The sequence below is a fragment of the Pygocentrus nattereri genome, chromosome 24 (assembly GCF_015220715.1).
Source record: "Pygocentrus nattereri isolate fPygNat1 chromosome 24, fPygNat1.pri, whole genome shotgun sequence".
NCBI classification, from domain to species: domain Eukaryota; kingdom Metazoa; phylum Chordata; class Actinopteri; order Characiformes; family Serrasalmidae; genus Pygocentrus; species Pygocentrus nattereri.
Genome location: NC_051234.1, coordinates 24514981 through 24540956, shown reverse-complemented (window position 1 = coordinate 24540956; position 25976 = coordinate 24514981). Strand labels below are relative to the sequence as shown.

Genomic DNA, 25976 nt, shown 5'->3' with positions numbered 1-25976 from the left:
CAAAATGAACTCTGTGGTGTTTTCTTTGAAGTATGAGCACGATATAGACAGTCTAAACGGACTGAGTGAACCGCCGTTGGGTCTTAAATAACTTCTTTCGTTGAAAGGATAAGTTTCTGATGCTGTTTTGATATGTGCATGTGTTTTATCATTTCTTCATAGCTCTGAATCAGTAATTATGGACCAGATCCTTTTGATTTTAAAAAGGAAACCGAGACATGTTTTGAAGTCATTATAAAAATGTGATCTGCGCAGTTGACTGCATGTATGAATTATATATTAAAAGCAGTGAGCCACACAAGGCTGTAATAAGGATTGCAGCTTACTTTGCTTTATGCAAAACCACAGCAAGGCAGGGAGTCTTGTAGATTATTGCTCTAATATCACAAGACAGATGAAACAAGGTGCAAATAAAACCATCAAGCCCAGAACAGAGAAGTTATGGAGGTTATGGAATCCACTTTGTGACCAGAAGGTTGCCAGTTCGATCCCCTTGGCTGACAGTACATGACTGAAGTGCCCTTGAGCAAGGCACCTAAATTCCAACTGTTCCCCAGGCACTGTGGATACGGTTGCCCACTGCTCCAGGCAAGTGTGCTCACTGCTCCCTAGTGTGCATGTATGTGGGTATTTCACTGCACGGATGGGTTAAATGCAGCGGTCTAATTCCTCTGTGTGCAAAACAGTTGGCTAAATGTTCTGAATTCTGTTTTATATTTATTACAAGTTTAAAATGCTGGAGACTTACTCAGTATCTGTTCTCAATTATTCAGCAACTACTGTGAAACTAATAATTAATGAGTCGTATAGTGATCAGAGTGAGGGATTGTGACCCTACATACAGGCCGTTTTTAAACACTTACAAAGACATATCAGAAATTCACTCTTCCACCTGAGTCATGTAGGTCTTTTATTTCATTCACTGTAGCGTGAGAGTGGTAATGATAGTCCGTTGATCAGTCTCTCGGTTGTGATGTGGTTGTCAGAGTCTTTGACAGAAGCAGCATCATCTCTTTCCATTCTTTATGCATGTATGTATCATCTGAGTGACATAATGTTACACCCACAACTCATAGTGTAGAAGTGTTTTTATCCTGAGTCATGTCTGCTTCACCCCCATCTTGAGGAACTCTCTGCACACAGGCCTTTAAAGTTTGCAGGGTCATAGAAATGAGTGTGAGGAAGCAGATTAGCTGTTTCATCCCACACAGAGTGACAAACATGCAACAGTAATCCATGATGAGCTCGGTTTGTCATTAAGCCCAGAAGTGCTTAAATCGCTTAACAAACTATTCCTTTGAACATCTGTTTGCTGAATGGAGAGTGTGGTTCCATTGACTGGCATTGATAAAGGTTTTTTCATTCTCCTGTAAAGTTACCATTTTGGAGTTAAGAGGTTTTGCTCCAACAGTGATGGAAAACAGTTGTTTTAATACAATTCATTGTTCAAACTGGATGAGCGTCCAAACCTAAATACACAGAAACATTTAAAGATAAAAATGATTGGTGAAAAGAGGCTTTGTCAAATACCAGTAAAAGAACTACTAAAATTAGTATGTGTTTTTTATATGTGTGTGTGTGTGTGTGTGTGTGTGTGTGTGTGTGTGTATGTATGTATGTATGTATGTATGTATGTATGTATGTATGTGTGTGTGTGTGTGTGTGTGTGTGTATGTGTATATATATATATATATATATATATATATATATATATATATATATATATATATATATATATATTATTGTGTGTGTGTATATATATATATTATTGTATTTATATAGGTGACAACTTCTTCTCACTGTTTAATTTTGGAAGCTTAGTCGTTGCACTGTATTAATATCACCCCCCCCTGTGTGCTTTAGCCTGGCTAGGTCTCACTGTGAGTTGTTTACATGCTTCACAGTTGTGCTGTATTACAGCCGTTAAGAGGGTGAAATAAATTAATGTAGGTGTGAATTCTCAATGGCTCTCAAAATTTGCAGAAGCCTGCAGAAGTTGTACTCTGTTTCCCCATGACTTTGTGATCTCAAATAGGCTTCTGCTTTCCCACACTTATTATTTAATATAATAAAAGATAATACTTTTAAAATTTTATTTATTTAATCATTTACACGTGGGGTATTTATGTGGCTTATGTCATGATATCATTGTCATATCGTCTAGTCCTCCTATGAATTCTAATACAATGGAAATGCTGAAACCACAGAAAGCATTCAGGCTACGTGACTTGAATTAGTGGGGATTTTTACCTCCTCTCCTTTTTTACTATTTTTAGCTACAACGATATGATTCAGAATCTTTCCATCAGTGGAAACGTTCTAGAGAGAGTGCCGCTTGAGGCAGAGATCATACCACGTGATTAGACCAGCTCACTTATAATTGATTACCTAAATTGATCTTCCTGTCCTCCGCTCGGAAATGTATGAATAAATTATGCCTCCCTCTCTTCCCCTCTTTGCCTCATATGGGATTATTTCTGTGATGTAAAATGTGCATGACTCTGTGTAGTTCTCTCCATCACTTGCTTATGACGTAAATGTGAGATGCTATAAAAATATTAAATCTTCGAATGAGCCAAATCAATCCTGTGTATTTGTTTGTCTTGGCTGTGTTTGGGTGCTAGACTGAGTTTGTCTGGGTCTCTCAAATACATCTCCAAATACATTGTCCTCTGGCTGTGGTTGTGGGGACTCTTCAGCACCGTTTGTGCTGGATTAGTTTTTATCAGATGAGGTTCCGGAAGAGATTTCACTGGCCGATTACCGCAGGATAAATGTATCTGTGTAATTTCCCCAGATTACCACAGATATTCTAAACTGAAACATCATAGCCTGGATGCACACATCAGCATTACACCATACTGGCCTTCAGTACAGTTTTTCATGTCCTTGTCCACTTCCACTCACCATTTCCCCGTGGGGGGAGAGTCCCTTGGCCTGTTCCGTTACCGTATTTGCTCATGAGAAGTTTCTCTAATGACCTCTTGAAAGATGAGGAATTAGGCTGCATAAACAAAGACATGGGCAGCTCAGTTAACCCAGAAATTATTTCAGTTTCTAATATAGTTTCATTTTCATACCTAAAGAGAATGGTGGACAAATGGCTTTTTAAAAGCCAGAGCGATAAAATACTTCAAAATACTTCATTTCTAGACTTTAATTCACTTAGTTTAGTGCAGTCCAACTGGCCTTTATGTAGCAAATTCTGCTATTATACATGCCTGCTGATGTGAGCTTTATTTCACTTTTCTAGCTTGCTAGTTAACATTAAGGGCTACAGAAGCGAAAAGAAGGTCAATGCACCACACTCCTCTTTCTAAACCTAAAATGCCAGATTAATCAGTTATGCACAAAGAGTTGTGTTTATGCTGAGTTTTCTCAAATGCAGAATGCATTAGAAAATTTGCTTAGCTAGCTAATTAACTCAGGGAGGCTAGGCTAGCAGAGAGGAACTGCACTCCTGTTGAAATGCACTCTTTGGTGTTTCCTCTTACCCCTTGTCTTGAGTGCACACTGTCAGAAGGTAAAGTTAAACGTATTAAAAATTGAGCTGTGGTGAAAAATTGACAAAATTGTCAATGAATAAAGAAAAATTCATTTTATATATATGCACGTTTTTTATATTATAAAATTTATATTATATTTATATTATTTTATATTTATATACATGCACGTTAACACTAATGTTATCTTTTACATATGACCTTCCACTCTGTAAAAATCAGTCCCTCCGTGGCAGCACACAAGTGAAATGCAGTCATTGCTGCATGTGGAAAACCAGGAAAGCGGAGAACAGTTATACCTACCCTTTTGTAGTACCACTTAGTAAGTGATAAATGGATGTGGTACCAGCCCTGGATGAAAGATGTTGTTGAAACAAAGGGCCAATAAAAGTAACAATACAACAAAAAAGTTTATCAGGACTACTATTGCTGAGAGAGTGAGTTCCAGGTTCAGCCAATCACAGAACAGCCATCGAACTTATAGAAACAATGAACATTGCAGATTCAAACTGGATTAAAATCACAGTAATGACTTAAATTACATGAAAAACTAATCCAGCCCAAATAGGGCTTTATTTAGTCAGTGTCAGATTGACTGATGGGTCAGACTTTGGCAGTTAGAGCTTTTGCACTTGTCCTTGAGTGGAAAGCACGTCAGTCCCTTTGGTCAGACTAACCTTTACCGATACAACCAATGTAACTGGAGTCTGGGAGGGTGCACAGCTGCTCTGCTGTGTTACATAACCCTAACGTGTCACACACACACCCTAGGCTCACACCATCGTTCACAGTACACCCCAAACACAATGACTCATTTCTATGCACCCACGTCTATTGATATCTGGTGGTGAATCCATTTGCTGGTTGCCGCCAGCGACCCGTGTCCACTCGACCTTTGGAATTCAGTGCTGGATGTCCAGAGCGGACGTGCGTGCCTCGCTGCTAACCTGACAGCGCACAGGCTTGCCTTTCACTCCCAGCGTTTAAAGGCCGCCCAGCGGAACCGTTAATTGTGTTGCGCAAGCGGCCTCCTGAAACCGACTCCCAAAATTCCACTCGCGCAGCTGACAGAGGTTGCAGGGAGTCGGAAAGTGGAGTTAGAGCAGGCTTTTGTGTTCCCTTTATGTAAACCTGAAACCTTTCATGCTCTGTCCTGCTTCCTCCTCTGGCTCCTCTGACCAGTGAGCGATTAAGCTATTAATAGGCATTAATTAAAGTGTATCTGTGGAGACAGTGGACGTGTTCCATGATTCTAATCCAAGCATGTGTCTCAGATCAAGTACTTCCGTGTTGTATTAGCCAGAGTTAGTGCAGGTAGTGTGCTTGCAGTGAGAAATGCAGGACTGTATACTGTTAAATGTTACCCAAATGATGCCGTGTAGAAAGTTTTGAATTTCACATGTGAATCAGATGTTTTTGACCTTCAGTAACTGTATTATCACTTGAAATATGCAGCTACAGAAAAGGTTGAGACACAGTCACACTAGACATTTTTGGGAGGTTTGGGATGCCTGGAGAATTATGTGGAACTAAGTCTGGTCTGAAAGATTGGTGACTAAAAGAAATCCAACATGCTGGTGCAGTTGGCATGCTAGCTAACCCGCTAACCATGAACAATACATCATGCTCAGATTGCTGAAAAACCGAATGCATGACCAAGTTTGCTTAGCTAGCTAATTAGCTCACAGAGGCTAGCCTACACACCTAAAAATGATGGTTCTTCAAGGGTTCTTTAGAAAAGAAAATGGTTCTTTATAGAACCCTTTGGATGATTAAAGGATGTTTTGCAGTGTGAAAAGGTTCTTCAGAGTTACGATAAGAAATATTGTGAGAAATGTTTTGAAAAAGGGTTCCATATAGGACTAAAAAAGGCATCTTCTATTGTAACAAACTTGACATCATGACAATAGAGGAACCCTTTTTAGAACTATGTTCTATGTAGAACCCTCTAAAAAAATGCTATGTAGAAAAGGTTCTACGTAGCACCCTATACAGCACATTCTCCATCAATCCGAAGAACCCTTTTATGACGCAAAGAACCCCTCAATCACTATATACACGGTATATAGTGTAAGAGTATAGAATGCAGTGGCAGACTGAGACAGAGATAGTGGTCTGTTTTGGTTCTTGCTGTGAAGTACAGCAGGATGTCTTGGCTCTGCTCGTTTGAAGGGAGTAGTTACAGCCTAGCACTGCTTGGTGGTGAGCAGCAGGTGCGTTTAATCTCAGCTGCAGCTCTACATCTTAAAGCAAGCGGGTGTGTAGGTCTGTGCCTGTTTTCATACATTTTCAGGACAGAGTGTTCAAACTTTGTCGAACAACCAGAGACCAGAAGTTGCTCGTATGATAAAGTAACTTTTGCAAAAGTTCTGAATTTCATATTTTTACTAAAAGGGTAAAACTGTTTATTTTGGTTACTGAAGTTAAGGTTGCTGTTAGTTTTACAGAATTCATATAAAACTCTGTTCTTATCTAAATGCAGCGCTGTGCAAATGTTTTAAGTACCTTAATTGTTTATTTGCTCAGAAATGACACTAATATTAGCATAAATACAAATAATATTAATGTAGTTTGTAGAGTTTTATGTAGGTCAGCAGTTTTATTTAACAATTATTTCCAAATCTCTGCTTGACGAAGCCCAGTTTTGTAGTTCTCGTCCAGTAACTAGTTTGGCTGATCAATATATGAGCAGTATATGCTAATTTATCTTTGTGATTCATTTTGTTGGCTTCTGTTAGCATACTGTGGGTATCATTCCATACTTAAAAACACTTAACAGTTGCAAAAATATAATTGATATTAAATAATTAGTACTGTTAATTAGATTTAGTGCAGCACAGTGTGTGTGAAAAGTTTTTGATAGCAGTTTTGAAATGTTTCTGTCAAAATATTGTGATGCATATCATATTGTGTGTCGTGAAATTGTCTTTCAGTATTGTGATATCATACTTTGGCCATATTGCCCATCCCTATAGTCAGTGCTTCATTAGTTACCTATTGCTCAGATTTATAGTTTTTTTAAATGTCCTCCTTAGGTCCCCAACTTTTGCACAGTACTTTAGTTAAGTTACACGTTGTCATATTAAAACCACATAACCATGTTTTTAATTTAGTACTAGCTGCCTTTTACATTGTGTTTGATGAATGGACCAATAGATCCACTGCAAAATGACTTGGAATAAAATTTCGTTACATGATTTTGTTATTTTAAGCATAGAATATACTGTATGTGTACATTGATGTAACAAACCCTCATATTTAAATTTATGGCATTTTGCTGACGCTCTTATCCAGAGCGACTTACAATTTGATCATTTTACACAGGTAGGCCAAGGTGGTGTTAGGAGTCTTGCCCAAGGACCCTTATTGGTATAGTGTAGGGTGCTTGGTCGGGGTTTGAACCCCAGTCTACAGCGTAGAAGGCAAAGGTGTTAACCACTACACTAACCAACCACCATATCTTTGACCTGCTAACTTTATAGGAGAAGAAAAAATGTTCCTAGCATTAAACCTTCATGTAGGTCAATGGAAACATTTCTGTTCATTAAATGTGAGCATGTAAAAGGCAGCTGGCACTTTTTAAATAATAAAAAAATTAAAAGCTGGAAGAAAAGACCCCAGGTCCTGACATTGTATGAAAACAAGTGTGCGTGTGAGCATTTGACTCCTCTGTATTGGTCAATTTTGGGAGTGTGTGGGGATCTCCAGGTTTTCTCTGAAGGGGGCTTCAGAAGGGGAATCTCCCAGTTTAAGCTGGACACGCCTCTTCACTGGGCTTCCCCTTTAGTCATGTACTGTCATACAGCAGGACATACGAACACTCAGTAAACACTCACACAACTGCCTCTCGCACACACAGTCGGGAGGCTTGTTCGTCCAGCTCGGGGGCTGAATGGACACTGGTAAAGGCTGGGCGCTGGCCCTCAGGAAGGCAATGGTTTGTGCAGTGCGGATCAGACTGAAGGCTCTGCGCGGGCTTTTCGTGAGGCAGCCTCCGCGATTTCCCAGTCCGGCCGTGAGTAGCTCTGATTGAACAGTGATCAGGTTTCTGTCAGGCTGACATGGACTAAAGACACAGCTCGTGAGGCATGCTAACCGACAGGCTAGTGCTGGGTGATGTATCATCTATACCGCTTACACTCGTATTGATGTCACATGACAATACTGATTTTTATATTTAGTGGTTTTTATAGAAAACATAAACTGTACTGTATGTCAGTTACAAATCATTTTAAAAGAACAGTTTGAAACAAAACTAAATAAACTGTTGGGATGCAGCAGATTCAGATACCTGTGCTCAGGTTGTGAGCTAAAAACAGGTTTGGTTCTTTTCTTCTTCAGTTTAAAATCTATATTGCACTTAGACAATATAAGGTAACAAAAAATGATTTTATGATATGGAAGCTCATACCAGCCAACTAGAAGAGTTCTCTTTCTCGGTTTCTGGTAATAGCATGTCATAATAATGTAAGCATTGCAGATATTGTAATAATTTGTAGTATTAAAGTAATTGTTTTGGAATAAGAGTTTTTATTAAGAATAATTTTTGCAAACCATTATTTTAGTGTAAGTCATTATGAAATAGTAAGTCATTATTTCAATATAGTAAGTTGATATGTTAAAGTAAGTCAATATTATAATATTTACAAATTATTTGAAACCATTGTCATTATTTCAACATAGTTGAAAAAGTAAGAAGAACTAAAAGTCATTGCCGCTTTTTATCTTCTCTGCCTGGAGGATATGGACTTCTGTACTATTGGATAATATCCACTGAAAAACATTGGACTCAATTATTAAAAATTCAGTTACTGGTTATCAATGTCAGCCTCAATAAGTTATTAATTACCAGTTAGGCCCGTCACAGTTGTTACATAATCAGCAAGTATTTAAGCTCATCAAAATAATTTTGCAGAGTTATTTTTTAGAATCATATCTGAAGAAAACCTTATCTCCAAAAAGATAACTTTACAGGGAAAGGCAAAAACCTGCTTTACTTTTAATGTAACTCAGTAGAACCAGACTTTTTTCCCAAGTAATTTTGGGCCATTTCTGTTGATCCATTCTTCATGAAATTTACACACAATATAAAGAGCAACCGATATTTTCAGATTATGTCAAACTGTAAAAGGTTAAAAATGGAGGTTTTCTTCTGACAGTGATATGTTTTCATTGCACAGAATGTGAATTGGGTGTGTTTTTATCAGTTGAATTGAGGCAAATTCATGGAGATAAAAAGATGGAAAAGACTTATCATCAGATACATTGTTGGCCTTTTGAACCAACAAAACTTCTGAATGGTGCTCTTTCATGTTTAGAGGGCAGTGGTGAGTAGTGTTTGTTCATTTGCTGTTTGTTACGCTTTATAGTGCAGCATTGGGTAATGCTCGAGCTGTTTCTGTCATCATTTGGGAGCTGCCAGGTGTTGGCAGCTGCAAATCAAGGTTTTGGCCTCCCTCAAACTTGTACTTTAACAATTGCTTACAACAAACAAAACAGAAGATTGTTAATTGCGATTATTTATATGGCACCTGATTATCAGCTAAAATATTATCACATTATCACGGCCCAGAAAATCCATGTTGGTAAATGTAGTGTCGTACTATCACAGTTTCAGTAGATGTTGGTCATGTTAAAGAGGCTAAGCTTGTCTTTTGAAACTGATATAGCTTGCTTAGTTCAGACTGTTTTTGTTTCCCTGTCTTAAAAAGAGAAAATGAGCCTTACATAATATTGTAATGTCTGAAAATGACATGCATGAAAGTAAATTGAATATTGTTGAGCTAATCCAGTACAATATACCTGTAGAAATATCTCGCCCACCACTAAGTTACGGTCACTGTGTCTAAAAGAAAGTCTTTTTTTTCTAGATACAAAAAGTGCAGTACTTATGTATCTGCTTTAATGTAATCCTCAGCTGTGGGAAGGAATAAAGTTGTTTGGCATGTCCTCTCAAAGGCTTTTATTTTGTCTGTTTTGCAGTTCTGTTGGCCCCACTTGCCATCATAGGTTTAGTTATTCCTGTTTAATGTCTGATCTTTATTTTGGTGCATGTTTGACTGCAGCAACATTTAAATCCACAAGGCTCTTGTGGCACCTCTCCGGTGCTTTGCTGAAGAGAGGATAAATCTCAATGCAGAGATCACACGCTCATGAGCCTCATGGCTCTAAAGCGTTACAACTGGCTCTCCACGGCACACTTCAAACACACGCGCACTCTAGGGCTCAGATCCAGCGCGGCCCCACTCGCTCTGATTCTCTGCACATTCATAGAATGCAGAATCACATACAGCACTGGGATACCTCAGACAACCCCGGACACTACAGCTGTAATGTTGAATGAAGACCATCATGATTATTCGATTTACAAAAAATCATCAATTCAGATTTACCATCTGGATTAAGTGGCAGTGGTACCACCATGTCTTAATTCTTCTCTTGCAGAAAAAACAGGGGACCTCCATTAATCTGCACTTTTGCATTTTTGACCACATTTTTTATTATTATGCAATGTTCCTGCATAATTATGACCTTTTGAAAGATGCCTAGAACAAATTTGATTACTTGATTAATGGTCAAAATAATCAGTAGATTTCTTAATTACTAATATAAATGCTAGTGATAGCCCTAATTATTGTTTGTGATTTTTTTTTTTTTTAACTTATTAACATCAGTATCATTCTGATTGACAAACTAATTGGTCCCAATTTAGTCCATTTTATTGGCCTTTTGAAAACTTTGATTTCTTAATTATAATTCTTAATCAGTAGATTGTGTGATTGTGTGTAGTCATTAATGACAGCCTTAATTATTAGTTATCAATTTTTGTTTCATTGATATCCGAATAGTTGATGTAATTTTCATATTGGTCAAGCCCATTAAAGTCTCTTATTGTTTGACTTTTTTTTTATTACAGGTCTGATTACTCGATTACGCAGCAATTTTCACCTCCTTAATATTGGTATCAGTCAGGCCCCAGTAATTTAGTCCTTTTTTATTGTTTGACCTTTTTTACAACACTGATTACTCAATTGTCAATAATCACTATTTTGTGCAATAAATAATATAACCATTAGAGATGGTCCTAATTATTGGTTATCAGATTTGTTTCCTTAATATCATTGACACATTTTCCTTAATATCAGTGTTGTTGACATAATAAGTACATTTTTCATCATCTAGCCTTTTTTTGCAACTCTGATTACTCAATTAATCACTAAAATAATTGGTAAATTGTACAATTAGTAATGTAATTGGTAGGAACAGCCGTAATTATCAATTATCATACCTTTTATCTCCTTAAAATTGTATCAACATGAATGACTCACTTGTACAGTGCTGGAATGCCTCAGCCGCTGGCATTGCGTAACTAATATTGAGTACGTCCAGTTGCTTTAGATGATAAGGCAGATTAGCTCTGCTGCTGCTGGTGTCTGCTGTCTGTAGCACAGGTGTCCTTTAATCCTGTGATTAAGAGGTGGGACGTGAACATCCTGGACCGCCACCATCTGCAGGCTGAGTCACAGCTTCTGAAATACCAGCACAAACACACACTCGCTCAAATGCTACTTCCACCAAGACTGTGACAGTCCCTGTCCCTCAAACGGACAGCAGCCAGGCAATCAGTGGCACACGGTGACTCAGACACTGCTTCCTGTCCGTTTGAGTTTGTTTAGACTTGAGTGTACTCTAGCAGTTGTTAAGGAATGACATTAACTCTTTAAACTGCAAGGGTCAGTATGGGGCCTACACTTCAGTTCTTCGCTCTTATAGCTGAAGAAGTTCAGTAGTAGTTTCATAGTAGTTACAGAATAATTTGTAGTACTTATAGAGCAGCAAGTCTTAAAATTATAGTTTTCGGTCAGCCAAGACAGGGTTGCTGTCTGAAGTTTGCTTCTTTAGTTTTGCACTGGAGCTACAAGGCTAATATATCTACCAAGTAATGGAACCTTATAACAAGCAAGCATTGTGCAGATTGCATGCCTAAGTAATCACACTGTTGCCTCAAACCATGGTGAGCTGTTAAAGGGACATTCTGGCCACAACTAAAAGTTAATTCTCGCTGTGTCTGTTGTGAACATGCCCACTCAACTCCCACAGTGGTCCTGCAGTGGTCTTATGAGTGAGTTTCCAGTTTAAAGAACAGGAAAACTACCTTCAGCTGAAGAAGCCAGATAGCTGATGTTACATTGCTATAAAGCTGAAGTTAACATCTATATTTATTGGCCACTATGGGGAGGATTTACAATTGTTGTATGATATATTTTTATAAAACCCATAATTCTGGTCCTAAAAGCAGCATTTTAAGCCATTGTAACTAGTGAACAGGCTTAAACATCACAGCCAACAACCTAAACAACTCCATCATTAATATCACAGGCTGGAATTAAAGCGCTTACGGTATGGTATACGGTAAATGGCAGCATGAAAGTTTGATATGGTCACTTGATTCTATCACACACTTCAAATGTCTGTGTTTGTCAGAAGTAGCATCAAACCCAGGCTGAATCTCAGCAGCTTCAACAGCTTTGTTCTCGCTAAATAGTGTACTCACTATGAAAGTTTACAGCCAAATAGTGCATCATTTATCAAGTATGGATCTGTCCCAATGACTATTAGCTATATTCTGCGGCCATGGGGTGCAGAAACCAGTATTTAATTTCTTATGGAGTGCACTATCTAGGGAGCAGGGAGATATTGGAGATTCAGCCTCAGCACAAGAGGGGCACTGCTGGATTGGTGGTAATTTAGTGACCTAAAAGTAATGTAACATTTATTTTCTGAAAATTTTAAGTGAGCTGCCGTTTTATGAAAGCAATAAGCCATTTGAGGCCACGTGTTCCAGTGATTTTATCACAGGGAATGGAGAACACCCTTCCTGTAATAAAATCACAGTAACCCAGCGTCTCTCGTGGCTTATTGCTTTAATATAAAACGTGCTGTTATTGATGGAGGAAAGTTTGGTCAAACCAAAGCAGATGAGGCACGCAATGCTGTGCTACTGAATAGCATATTAAAGGATAGCATGAGGGATAAGATGGCAAGTTCTAGTTTTAGGCCACAATGTTGCTATAAAAGTAGACTTGCTTATGTGATTTCTGACACCGTAACATACTGTTATACTTAAATGGACAAACTTCTAGATGGCTGCTACTACTGTTTTTAGCTATACTACATACACTTTTTCCTTTTTCTAGATCACACTATGCCTCATAGATTCGATTTTCTGCCAGTCTCTATAGCTTTAATATTAATAACCAGATAATAAACCCAGCCTGCATTTTAAGGGGTTAATTTAATACTCCACCGCAGTTAATGTAATTAATGTGAAAGACCTGCTAGGTGAAAAGGTCTGTATTTAACAGATAGTTAAGTGGCATCTATTAACCTTAGCTCTTCTTTCGACCAGCAAGTGTTGAAACTTCATTTTCATACTGAGGCGTCAGTTTCCATTCTGGGTGTGATTAAGATGAGGCGTGAATTCTGCTCAGTGAGAGGCGCAGGGAGGGGCAGGATGGCGGCGTGTGAGATGATGGCATACTGCTCTCTCTCCTCCCTCGTTGCCTCTCTCCTCCCTCGATTGGTCCGATATTCTGCCTCAGCGAGGTAGAAGTTGCTAAGTGAAATTTGGAGCCACGGAGGCTGCTCTGCGTTGCTAATTTCTGGACTGCTGATTTCTTTCACTGACTGGTCTTTTCTGGCTCCATACAAATATATGAAAACTGAGTAATCATAAACAGAGAGCAGCCAAGCTCTCATCTCACCAGAGCGAGAGAGCGTTTGTGGACCTTCCCACTGTTTTGGACTGAAGTAAACTCTGTCAGACTGACCAGGAAGCATTCTACGGTTCAGTGGAAGAAGCATTGACCTCCAGTGCGGTGGTGGGTGAGTTTGGGCCTGAAGGAGCCTCTCTCCTCATGGAAGCATGCCGGCTGTGCTGAGGGTGTCCAGGCAGGCTCAGAGCTGCACAATGGAGAGAAGTTCTATGCCTTCAGACTCCCACTGGGATGGCCAGGTACTGAGGGGCAACATTAACTGCCTCAAGTGTTACTTCTGACCAGGTGCTTATTTTAAATGAGCTGTAAGAGAGAACGGTGGTTTGTGGTCAGGCTGTGCATGAGTAATCAAATAAGTAAGTAGACTTTCCAGGTGAATAAATACTGATATCAGTTAGTATTCTATATTTTGCATCATGAAATGTCAGGAAAAAACTTGGCATTAAACTAAAGGATATTTGTGTCCACCAGTTAGCATCAGTTTACCATGTTTGAAGGAGCTATTCCCAGAAAAATGTAATTGCCATATTTCTCTCCTTTATTTATTTATTTATCCCAAATGTTGCAGGTCATATAGGTTATGTTTGGTGTCTGAAGTTCTTTAATTTTGCACTGGCGCTATAAAGCTTATATACATAACAAGCAACACAAGTCTTCTTTTACTTCATGCAGAACAAAGTCTGTTATGTTAGCTCCAGTGCAAAACTAAAGCAGAAAACTTCAGACACCAAACATCTGGCTGACTGACTATAGTGTGGAGTAAATTGAGTAGCGCTTTGAGTGTCCTGTGTAAATGCTTTGTAACCGTGCTTTTCTTTAACTAACATTCAGTTAAACACAGACTAAATGCAACTGAGCTTTAAATTAAATGTAATAGATTGTATTCAGTCTAACCTAAACCTCACCCTTACCAGAACTCACCATATCTCCCACCCAATTTCACCAGATAGTTTATAAAAGGCTGTATATCATGGGGGGAAAAAAAAACTTTTTTAAATAAAAGAGTTTAATGTAATATGTAAGCATTGCTGAAGTTTAAAAATATACTATTCACTATATATGGAAACCTAAGCTGCAAAAACAGTCCGTTTTAAATTCATTGTTTTTGTGATGTTATGCATCCGTCTATTCAGCCTGCAACAGTTTAACCCCGCCCATTCACACAAACTGTATTTCAACCCAGACTGCTTTTAAAATGAGACACAATACAATGCAGCCAGTCAGTCTTATAGCAACAGTAAAAAAAAAACCTCTAATTTGAAAAGGATTACAATACATTTGTTTACCCTCAGCACCTTTCTGATTTGTGGTGGGACAATAGTTTGGTAGAGCTACTAGAATATGTGTATTGAGGATGAAATTTTTAGCTAGTATTTTGTTGTATGGTGGTCATAATATTGTAGCACTTGGGTTTTTTTGGTATTGTTTGGGTTGTATATTCATTTTGATTGCTTTTCATAGTTTAATTCAGGCAGCAAGTGGAAAAAATAGGCTTGTGAATGCTGTGCTGCTTCTGAGATGCATCTGCGATCTGAGCAGTGAAATGAAAAACACCACCATTTACACATTGTGCAGAGGTAGTGTATGTGAAACAGGCCTAACAGTATTGTGTGTTGGTACACTATAGTGTACATTTATATCATTTTGGTCAAACACATACAGCAACAGCTGGAATACATTTTAGTTGCAAATGAAAAGTTTTTTTCATGATACTGGAGTTCTTTTTTTCCCTTCTTTACATTTAGCATGGCCAGTGAAAATCATGCAAGGAGACATTTGATGCCCCAGCACTTTTTGATTGAGTTCAAGACACATATTTTTGGAAAAAATAGAAACCTGCACAGACTGCAGACCTGTGGGCACAGACAGAGAGCCAAATTTACCAGCAGAACAAATCAAAATCTTCATTCCAGCTGAGGGATGGGACATTTCCCAAACAGAACCTTCCAGACTTTGTATTTAGTGAGAGAAGCTGCAGCTCACTAATCCAGTCAATGCATTTACAGTACACAAAGTAATATGCTTGGTCAATGTTTATGTTCCACACTTTGTGAAATGTTTGAGTATTTATTACGGCTAACTTGCTAAACTAAGATTTGGTGTTTTTCAGAGATGTTAGCTTGTTTGCTATTTGAGTGGAACCAGAAACATTATAAAGGGAGATGGTTATTTATTTAAACTTGTGTAAGATAAAGCTCCTGTTTCATTGAATGAGCAGAGACCTGTGAACCTCAAACTAAAGGCCACATTAGCACAAAACATGTTTGAAATGATGGTAAAATCTGGCAAAAAATCATTTAATTAATTTGTAGCATTTGGCTTACATAACGCAAATAATGGATTTTTCAGTATCTCCACAGAGGAGGTGGGGGATGTGACTTTCGGCTTTATCAGCGAGCCAGTTGGCTCTTTTTATTGAAGGGCATGACTTTCCTTGTAAATAGATGCTACGTTTAGCATTACAAGCTATTTCATTCATTTTCAACTAGTGAATTCTGAGCAGTCTCGTCTTCCTTTGTAATTCAAGTACTTTTGGTGGAGCCCAGTAAACCCACAGGTTAAAAACATACCCAGTAGGTTTATTGGAACATAGCATTGTATCATAGGCATGACATATTCTTTATGTTGATGAAAGTTTTAGTCAGTGGCAGTTTGTTAACTCTTTTGGTCGCTGTCATATCAGAATTAGTTAGAATGCACATCCCTAGTTTGGAGTAAGCTGGTGGATCTTGTGTGACGTTTTGAGTCTTTGTAAGTGTAAGTGCTTTGTAAGTGCTGGTGTTCTGAAACCTATTTTTATTTGTTGATGGCTGGCATGGATGTGTAAATGTGTTTACCAGATTTTTTTTTTAGAGTCTGGCTGCATACTTGTGTGGTTTCGGCGTTGTTTTTATTCGCCTCTGGTGCGAGAGCGGTGTGTGCTGGGAAACTTCCAGCAGTTTTGATGAAATGCACTTTGTCAACATGCCAACGTGCAATGACATCATCGTATGCTGAGAGGAAGATGAGAGAGAGAGAGAGAGAGAGAGAGAGAGAGAGAGAGAGAATGAGAGACTAAACTCCAACCCAAGCACCAGCTCTTTAGTCACTCTCCTCCACGCCCACTGATGCTGTGATGGAGCAGGAGGATTGGGGGCGGTGTCATGGCAACCGTGTAGGAAGCTGTCCGTCACATGGGCTTTGTGAAGAGTCTCTCTCTGTCCCTCTCTTTCTCTCTTTTGCTCACTTTCTTGCTCTCTCAGCAGCCAGCAGGTGCTCCAGTGGGGCCGGCTGGGGTTTGACCCCTTGCTGACCCATGGAGCAGGGCCTAGCGTCCCCCAGCAGCCCAGAGAGCGAGTGGGATAGCGCGGGACAGTGCTGTGATGTGCGTGCCGTGGGTGAGACTGAGCATGTTTGGGGTTTTTCACTCCTCACTCAGCTACATGCATGCAGATTTCAGAAGAAAGAAGCGTTCACCTCTTTACATGCCTCGCTGACCATGCATGGAGGACCTGGACAAGCTTTTGCTGCATTTGGATTTTTATAGCACAACACAGGCCGATGCGTCATGTGTAGAGCCAGTGGAAGCAGGACCGGAGAGATCTTTTTGATTAAAAAAAGCATTTAAACAGCTTTTAGACATCACACTCCGACTTCTTTACTACAGTGCTGAAAAAGTGCTGAATTAGCAGTGTTTGGGGTTTGGATGGTAAAAGGTGCTGTGCTGTAAACTTGGCTTGTTATTCAGTTTAACATCGCTCCATAGTGCGTTATTGGCATGTTCACAGTGGATTCAGAGGGTCATTAGTGCTTCGAAACAGCATCATAACTTCATTTTGATGGACTGACTGAGAAAGGAATGTGATTGGAGTTGTCAAGTCTGTATATCAGAGCTAACCAGATCAGTCATTTCTGCATGAATAAGCGTATTACATTAACAGCTATTGTCAAAATAACTGAAGAAACGGTGTTGATGTGATATCATTTATGTGGATATGATGCACATTTGTCAATTCAGTGCAGCACGTTTTTCAGTGTAGGAGTGAGAGTCCATGCCTCCCTCCCTCTCTCACGCTCTCTCTCTCTCACACACACACTCACACACACACACACACACACACACACTCTCTCTCTCACACACACACACACACACACACACTGGTTAACTCAGTATTCTCTCTCTTCCTCTCTCTTATTTTTCTGTCTGTCTTTATATCTCCGACGCTCACTAACTCATTTTCTCTCTCCCTCTTATGTCTATATCTAACTCATTCTCTCTCTTGCTCTACCTCTCTCTCTCGTTACCTTTCTCTATCCCTTCACTCTTTGTCTCTTCCTTACTCTTTCTGTTGTCTTTCTCATTCTGTCTCCATACTTTGTCTCTATCTCGTCCTTTGTGTCTTTCTTTTTTCTCTCTCACCTTTCTTGTTCTCACTTTCTGTTCTTTTCTTTCATTTGTGTATCATTCTCTCGTTTTCTTTTCTGTCTGTCTCTTCTTAATTTTTGTCTCCTTTTTGTTTCTCCTTCTTTTCATTCATTTTTGATCCTTTTCTCTCTCTCACTCACTCACTCACTCACTCACTCACTCACTCACTCACTCACACACACACACACACACACACACACACACACACACACACACACACACACACACACACACACACTAACTCAGTATCTCATTCTCTCTCTTCTCTACCTCTCAGGCTTTCACTTTTTTGGGTTTTCATCTGTCATTCTCCCTATCTCATTCTTTCCTTACTCTTTCTGTCTTTCATTCCTTTTGTCTTTTTTCTTTTCTTCTCTCTCTCTCTTGCTCTCTTCCTCTCATCTCTCTCTGCCTCTTTCTGTCTTTCTTTGTCTTACTCTCTGACTCTCATTAACTCATTTTTACTCTCTCCCTCTTACTCTGTCAGTATCTAACTCATCTCTCTCTCTCTCCCTCTCTCTGTATATTTCAGGATGAAGTTCCAGTTAAGGAGATCAGCATCACTCATCATGTTAAAGAAGGCTCGGAGAAAGCCGACCCGCGGCAGTTTGAGCTGCGTAAAGTTCTGGGTCAGGGCTCCTTCGGAAAGGTTTGTTACGTGCATGCATATCATTAGTCACATCAAATTCTAATTTTTGCCTATGTTTTATGTACATTAAATAATGTGTAGATCGATAATGTAATCCAAAATAATTTAGAATAAAATCTATTTGTTAATGAACATTAAAGGGCTCATATGATAGAAATCTGAAATTTCTTAGCTTTTTTGAAATAAGAGTTTGATGTAGTAACACCAAGTTTCAAAACATACCATACAGTCAGTATATGAATATTACGCTGCAAAAACAGCTTGATTTGATTTCATCATTCACGAAAACCATCTTGTCTACATCCATCCACCTTTTAGCCTACAGCAGTTTAGCTTCACCCATTCATGCTAAAATAGGGTTTCAGCATAGACTGAACGAGGCATGAGCTCATTTACATAGTAATTACATAGGGCAGTCTTAACTCTCTATTGCATGGTGTTGCCATATGGCAACAATTACAATATCAAAATTTTACTAAAATTCAGTAATAAAAATCTGTGTTGCTATTTGTGGAAAGGGGTTTTTTACTTTGAAAGAATAAATACTTTAACATCACATGACCAGGAAATCTTGTTATAATGTTATTATTACTATACATTCCAAATACCAATTGAAATTTTATTACTTTCCAATATTTGTAAATATTTCCAATATTACTTTCCAATATTTGAATTTGTTCACTGTATTCAAGTATAAGTTGGATTTGTTTAGTCTTGTTTTCAATATAAGGATGTTTTTAGAGAATATTTGGTGCTTTTTCTAGATTTTATCTAGTTTTCCATGATTGCACATTATTGCCACATATTTACATTATTTAAGCAATTTAATCAAATCATGTTTAAGTAATAATTCATGCAATGAAGGGTTAAAAAGACAAAAAAAAACAGCCTGTTTCTTTTTGAGGGATAAAGAGAGGTTGGAAAATGGTATTGTGAATATTAATAGTGACAGAAGTCAAAACTCAGTCAGTCTAGTGGATCTTAGGGAAAGGGCCCTGTAAAATTGTTAAAATGACCACTGCGGAGATGCATGCTTTTCTTACAACAGCGCCCATATGTTTCTAAATCTGTTTGTTACTCTAACCTGCCATCAAAGGCGATCCGCACTGAGATTCAAATAAAGAGATGAAAGGCTACATCATGCACAGATTCAGAATAATTGTTCTCATGCAGAGTCATTCATTTTCCTAAAGATAATCTCTCAAATTACACATGGAGGACTTTTAAGCTGCGGTCGCCATAGCTACGGTCTCATCTACTCTTAAAACAGCAGAGCGATGACTAATTGTGTTTTGATTAGATTGCCACGACAAAAAAAAATTCTTTGGGAAAAAAGTTCCATAAAGACAAAACAAAGCTTTGACCCTGCTCTAAGAGCAAGCAATATGCAAAAAAAAAAAAACACAATATTCGAAGGCATTTATGATACATAATGTATATCATGATATTTTTATTTTTGTAAGATTTAAAGGATTTTAAAAAATATATATGTTCACAAAAAATGTAAGAGGAAACAGGAGGAAAAAATTAAACAGCTGGTAAAATTAAATTCCTGGTATAAAATGATCATAATGGCCAGACATCCAGTCAGCTCAGTTACTATACACTAGTGGTGGGAATCTCTTGGCAGCTCATGAATTGATTTGATTGCGATTCAGAGGGTCGGGATGCGATTATAAAACGATTTTCAATGCATCTTTTTTTTCTGAACAGGATACATTTTTTTCCTTACTCTCTGATGACTTGGTACTTTTAAAGTAAAATATTTGTAATGATCTGTAATGAATTTACTTCCAGTATCTTTTATTAATAAATCAAATGGAAGTGATGTGGCGAGTGAACTGGAAGACTCTCATTCACTGCTTTTGTTGGAGCACATTAGATGCTGCTGCCACTCATCTGCCATAAAATGCGCTGTTAGGGTGAAACAAGATTCAGTGGTAATGGATGTCCATGCAGCACATGTTACAGCCGTCCTGCCCATTTCTTTAGTGAGTTTATAACTCCGGATTTGGTCGTGTTGTAGAGAGTCAGGGGTCACTGTGTCAGTAAAGTATTTGCGGGATGCGATGGGCGCCACACAGCACGAAAGCCCTGTTTCTCAACGAGACTGCAGGTCACTTGGCAACACAGTCTCTCCTGGCTAGTAGTGAACGACAAGGCAGAGAGAGATTTAGCTCAGACAAACATTTGGAGACTTCTTCACATTTATCAGCACCTTAGTTGGTTTCTTGGAACGTAAAATCTGCATGAGAGACTGTCAAACACTAAAAAGTTGTGAAGCTGAAGTCGCTTCTCTTTCGAATTTTCCCGTTCCACCTTAAATGGTGCCGCATTTATGTTCGGCGCCTCAGTCAGATTTTAAGCTGGAACGGAAAAATTAGAACAAGAAGCGACTTCAGCCTCGTAAAACAGCCGAACGTTGAGAGACATTTTACAAGAAACTGTTCTAGTTTTGATAAAGTTTTCTGGTGGAGATGGAATACAACCTGTAGCTGAGCTAAAGCTTAAAGCAGAGCAAAGTCTGTGTTTTCATTTATATTGTTTAGCCTAACTTATACTAGGACATCAGCACACACTTAGACATGCTGGGCTTTAAATGTTGTGGCTGCCAATGTTTGACTTTGTTGAAAGGATAAAATGGCTCTTCTTAACAGATGGGTTGTGACTCCTGACCTAACCTGGATTTAACGCAGAGTGTGTCGGTCGGATTTCTCACTTATCCATGTGTGTTTTTGTTCGGTGCTGCCAGAGACTATCCGGGGCACTGCACTTAACCACTACCAAGCTTAAGTGATACTTTTTTGATCCCACAACCGGGGAAATTCCACCTCCGCATTTAACCCATCCGTGAAGTGAAACACCACATACACACTAGTGAACACACACACACTAGTGGGGCAGTGAGCGTACACTTGCCTGGAGCGGTGGGCAGCCCTATCCATGGCGCCCGGGGAGGAGTTGGGGGTTAGGTGTCTTGCTCAAGGACACCTCAGTCATGGACTGTCGGCCCTGAGGATCGAACCGGCAACCTTCCGGTCACAGGGCCAGATCCCTAACCTCCAGCCCACGACAAAGTTCGTGCTTTGCATTCAGTCAACATTTATGTTATAAATGAATATTTAGAAAATCGATGTTTGACATTGATTCAGAATCGTTCACGTCCGCTTCGCGATGCATCTAAGGCCTTGTTGGTGTTTACAGGCTCTCTATAATGGCTTTATTATGATACATCAGGTTATTATTGTTTAAGACAAAATAAAAAATGGCAGTAATAAAGGCAGTTTTCCAAAACTAAATTAAACCTATAATGTCCACTGCAACAAAAATAGAAACTAAACAGGTTTACAACAGAAACCTTGCTAGTTTTCACGTTCTCAGTGTGTGGGGGATGATCTAGAAGTGGATTCCTTTTTAAATCTTACGAAGACTCTCTGGCCAAAATGAAAAATTCAGCTGTTTATTCTAAGGTATTATATGGTATAACATCCTACCCAGAAAAGAAATATATGGACATGTATTTTTATATGCAAGACATGTAAAATATATTGTTTCATTACAAATATATTTTAAAAGCTAAAGTACATTCTTACAGAAGATTGTTCAAGTGTTCTTTAGCAAAGAAAATGGATCTATGTAGAACTTTTTAAAAAAGGGTTCTACTATTGCTGTGATGTCAAGCTTTGGGTGTGATATAGAACCATTGTCAAAAAGGTTCTACGTAGAAACCTTTTTAAAATGGGTTCTATATAACACCCAAACTGGTTCTGCTATTGTTATGATGTCAAGTTTGTAATAATGGAAGAATGCTTTTGGGTGCTATATGGAGCCATCTACAGCACATTCTTCTTCAATCTGAAGAACCATGCGGAGAACCATTTAATCATGCAAAGTGTTCTTGGTTCTATATAGAACCATTTTCTTTGCTAAAGAACCCTAGAAGAACCTTCTTTCTTTTAATCATCACATTTCATACAGTGAAACCAGTGAAGTGCAGTGCACACATGACATTATTTGTCCATTGTAACGTGCAAAATATGTGCCAAAATGAAAACAAACCTGCGGTTACCCTGTTTTCATATTGCTTGACCTCTTTTTGTACTTCAGATGCATTTGCCTCTTTTGAAGTGCGACTAAAACAGTGAAATGCAACAGACACAAGGTCGCATTTGAGCAGAAACATGCGGAAAACGTACAAAAATGAAAAAGTACAAGATCCATTACATTGATTTAACATTTAAGAACTGCACGGAAGAATGTCATATAGTTAGTTATTTATTTTAGGGCAAATAGTGTTCAGTTCTGACATACATGTAGCATTTCCTTTTTGACATGCAAATCCTCATGCTTTGTTTTTCAGTAAAGTGGTAAAGCAGTGTGAAAACCATGTGATAAGAGCATTTTGCTGCTGTCGGCAGAAAACCTTGCATCTCCAAAATGGTAACTTTACAGTTAAAAGCAGTTTAAACCTACTTTACTTTTAATGTAAGTCAATGGATCCAGACATGTTTCCAAGTCATTTTGGGTCATTTCCTATGGTCCTTTCATCATGAAATTTACACACAATTACATTTAAATTACATTTTTAATTTACAAATTACACACAGGCATTTTCACATTGTGAAAAATGTCAAAAACAGAGATATGAGGTTTTCTTCCGACAACAGCGATTTGTTTCCCATTTTGGCATGTATTTTGCATGTCACTATGGAAAAGCCATGTCATGAGTGTGTTGCATTTAACTTTTTTGTATACATGATGACAACTTTCCTTCGTTTTCCTTTTTTTCCTGTCAGCTGAATATTAGTCATAAAAAAATGACTAATAATCAGGAGAAAGTGGAATATCACATCTGGGTTCATTGGCCTCTGCGTCAGTGCATATCTTTGTGGTTGTGAGGGAAATTCCCATTTTTTTGTGTGATGTATTTGTGCAATACATGCTGGATACTGTATAGGGTGTAAGCTTGTGAATGCTGTCATAACAATGAGGCAATGCTGTGCTACAGAATAGCATTGAGTGCTAGTTTTAGGGCAGAATGCCTCTTTAAATTTAGGTATCTACAATACAGAAACATAGTCTACCATTGTGCTATTGAAACTCGTCAGGAGGACCTGTCCAATTTGGAATTACAGTCCTGTTTCTGGCAAAACATTCACCACAATACAAAAACCTAGGAAATAAACAAAAACAAAAAAAAACAAAAATGTAAAAACTGTAATATGCCTGTGATGCATGCAGTTGTTCAGTTGCTGCACATACTCAGAGCATCAGGCTATGCCTTATCATGTAAATGTTAACATACAAGCATATCTCATTTAATTCTATGTGCTGAACACTAAGGGATGCTTAACAATGTGGACATAACTGCATATATAACATCTGAGGCATCATCTTGCCCACCCTTACCCTCTGCTTGTCTGTTTCACTGCTGCAGGTGTTTCTGGTAAAGAAGATAACGGGGCCAGATGCAGGGCAGCTCTATGCAATGAAGGTGCTGAAAAAAGCCACGCTAAAAGGTAGGAGAGCTCTACACCAGGCAGGAGAGAGGGAACCTGTGTGAGTGAAGGAGGAACTGGCTGAAAAGGAGGAAGCAGGCTGGAGTGTTTATGCAAGCTTAGTTGTAGTTCCCATGGTTTCAACTGCTGCCCTGTGGTTGACTGTGTCAGCCATGTTATTATTTTTTTTTCCTTTTTTTGCCATTAGCAGGATGTTTTGAGTGTGAGTGAGTCATGAACTGACCTACTGAATTAACTTCAGCATCAACATGTAATCACAGCAGTTTACTGAGAATCCCTGTTTCACTCTGTAAAGGTCTGATGGCCTGAATTATTTTCAGTATAGTGCTAAACCTGCACTGTTGTTGTTCATAAAGAATTGACTACTGCACCAAGTCAGCACAGGTTCAGCTAAAGCTCCACCTAGTGTCCACAGCTGTATGTAAAAGTTTGCTGATTGGTTGTCTTTACTGTTGTTGAGTGTTAATTGATCGGCATTGCTTCTCTTGCTGATTGGTTGGCTTTACTGCTACCGAGTGCTGATTGGTTGGTGGCGAAGTGGTCCACGCTCACTGACATTCTGACATCATTAAAAAGACCCTAAACTGTTCAAAAGCGCTCAAAAATATAACAATTTTAAAGTACTTTATACTGTTCTGTGTGTTCAGAAAAGTTTTTTTCACTCAGGTGTGCACTTTTGCTGGACAATATAATAATATTTATTGATTTCATCGTAAATTACATCACAATAAGCTTTTCCGAGTGTACAGTTATATGCAAAAGTTTGAACACCCATGGCTGAATTACATGTTTTGTTGATTTAAGTGAAGTTAGCATCTCCTGGGAACACTCTTAAATGTGGCATTTTTATGCCAGTTTTAGCGCAGGCCACATTTTAAATAAACAGTAGTTGTATATTAAAATGTGCAGAAGTCTGTTCACGGTAAAGGATGTTTATTTGTTTGTTTACTTTAACAAAATGTAATTTCACCAGGGGCTCCCAAACGTTTGTCTGTGACTCTATAGTGAATATCATCCGTGTTTGAAAACACTTTCCAAGTGCATGTTTAATCAGAAAGAGCATAATTAGTCCTGTTGAAATGTATTCAGTGCTGCACGATGTTACAGACAAATAATTGGATTCATGCTTTATGGGAATTATTTATTAAGCTCTATTTGGTCTATTCCAGGGGTCGGCAGCCCAATTGCCATTTTGTCCTTTTAACAAAAATCAAACCACTTTGAGAGCCACAACATTTGACGTCCTTTTTACTATCTCGGCTGTGAATATGTCACAGTATGCACTAATGTACTAGTATAGGCTAAAAAATATAAATGAAAATGCAGAATTACTTTACTTAAAGCTTTAGCTTGGCTATTAGCCGCTCTCACATCTCCAGCAGCGTTTGACTAGACTCTGTGAGGCTGAATTCAGCTTCTTATTCGCCAGCTCCTTGTTCGAATTTTCCCTTTCCACTTTAAATGGTGCCTGAGGTGCCAGAATGTAACTGCTGCACCGTTTAAGGTGGAACAGGGAAATTTGAACAAGACGCTGACAAATAAGCAGCTGACTTCAGTTTCGTGACTTTTAGTGTTTGTCAGTTTCTCGTTGCAGATTAAACAGGGAATCAGATGTAGTGCCTACAAACGCAAAGAAGTCTTTAAAAATCTTTTAAATGTTAATCTTAAATTTTCCTCTTTGCCTTTTTGCGTTAGCTACTAGCTAGGCAAAATTGTTTCTATGTTGCTATGGTGACCAGCAGTCTGGGTACACATCTGGGTTTAAGGATTATTGTATTTTTACCTAAAAATCTAATTCTGCTGTGGAGCCACAACAAAGCAGTAAAAGAGCCGCACTGGGCTCCAGAGCCTCATGTTGCCAGTGCCTGGTCTATTCTAACCTGTGAAGGGTAAGAAAATAAATAAGTAACAGTGACTTATCATAGTGTTAAAGCTTTTAAAGTATTGTGATATGTTTTTGCCAGTTTTCCTAGAGAATCTGTAGTGAGAAGAACAACCACTCAGGCTTCTACTTTTATAGTTACATAAAATGAGAAACAAATTTTTAATCACAATTATTTGTATGGCAGTGAATCATCAGCTAAAATTCAAAGATTGTGACAGGTCTGCATGTGTGGTGGACTG

At 38.6% G+C, this 25976-nt stretch overlaps 1 protein-coding gene across 8 annotated transcripts in view; it reads left to right on the top strand.

The window, feature by feature from the left end:
* The window catches only part of rps6ka3b (ribosomal protein S6 kinase, polypeptide 3b), a 76337-nt gene that overhangs the window by 29984 nt on the left and 20377 nt on the right, over window positions 1-25976 (top strand). For 4 of the 8 annotated variants that reach the window (XM_037534114.1, XM_037534112.1, XM_037534111.1 and 1 more), the window contains 2 exons: window positions 18217-18333; window positions 23771-23852. In XM_037534114.1, coding sequence (XP_037390011.1) covers window positions 18217-18333; window positions 23771-23852 — 199 coding nt within the window. Of the gene's footprint in view, window positions 1-7366; window positions 7519-13236; window positions 13519-16513; window positions 16657-18216; window positions 18334-23770; window positions 23853-25976 lie in introns of those variants that run through there. The other 4 variants (XM_037534113.1, XM_037534115.1, XM_037534116.1 and 1 more) reach the window with 4 other exon arrangements.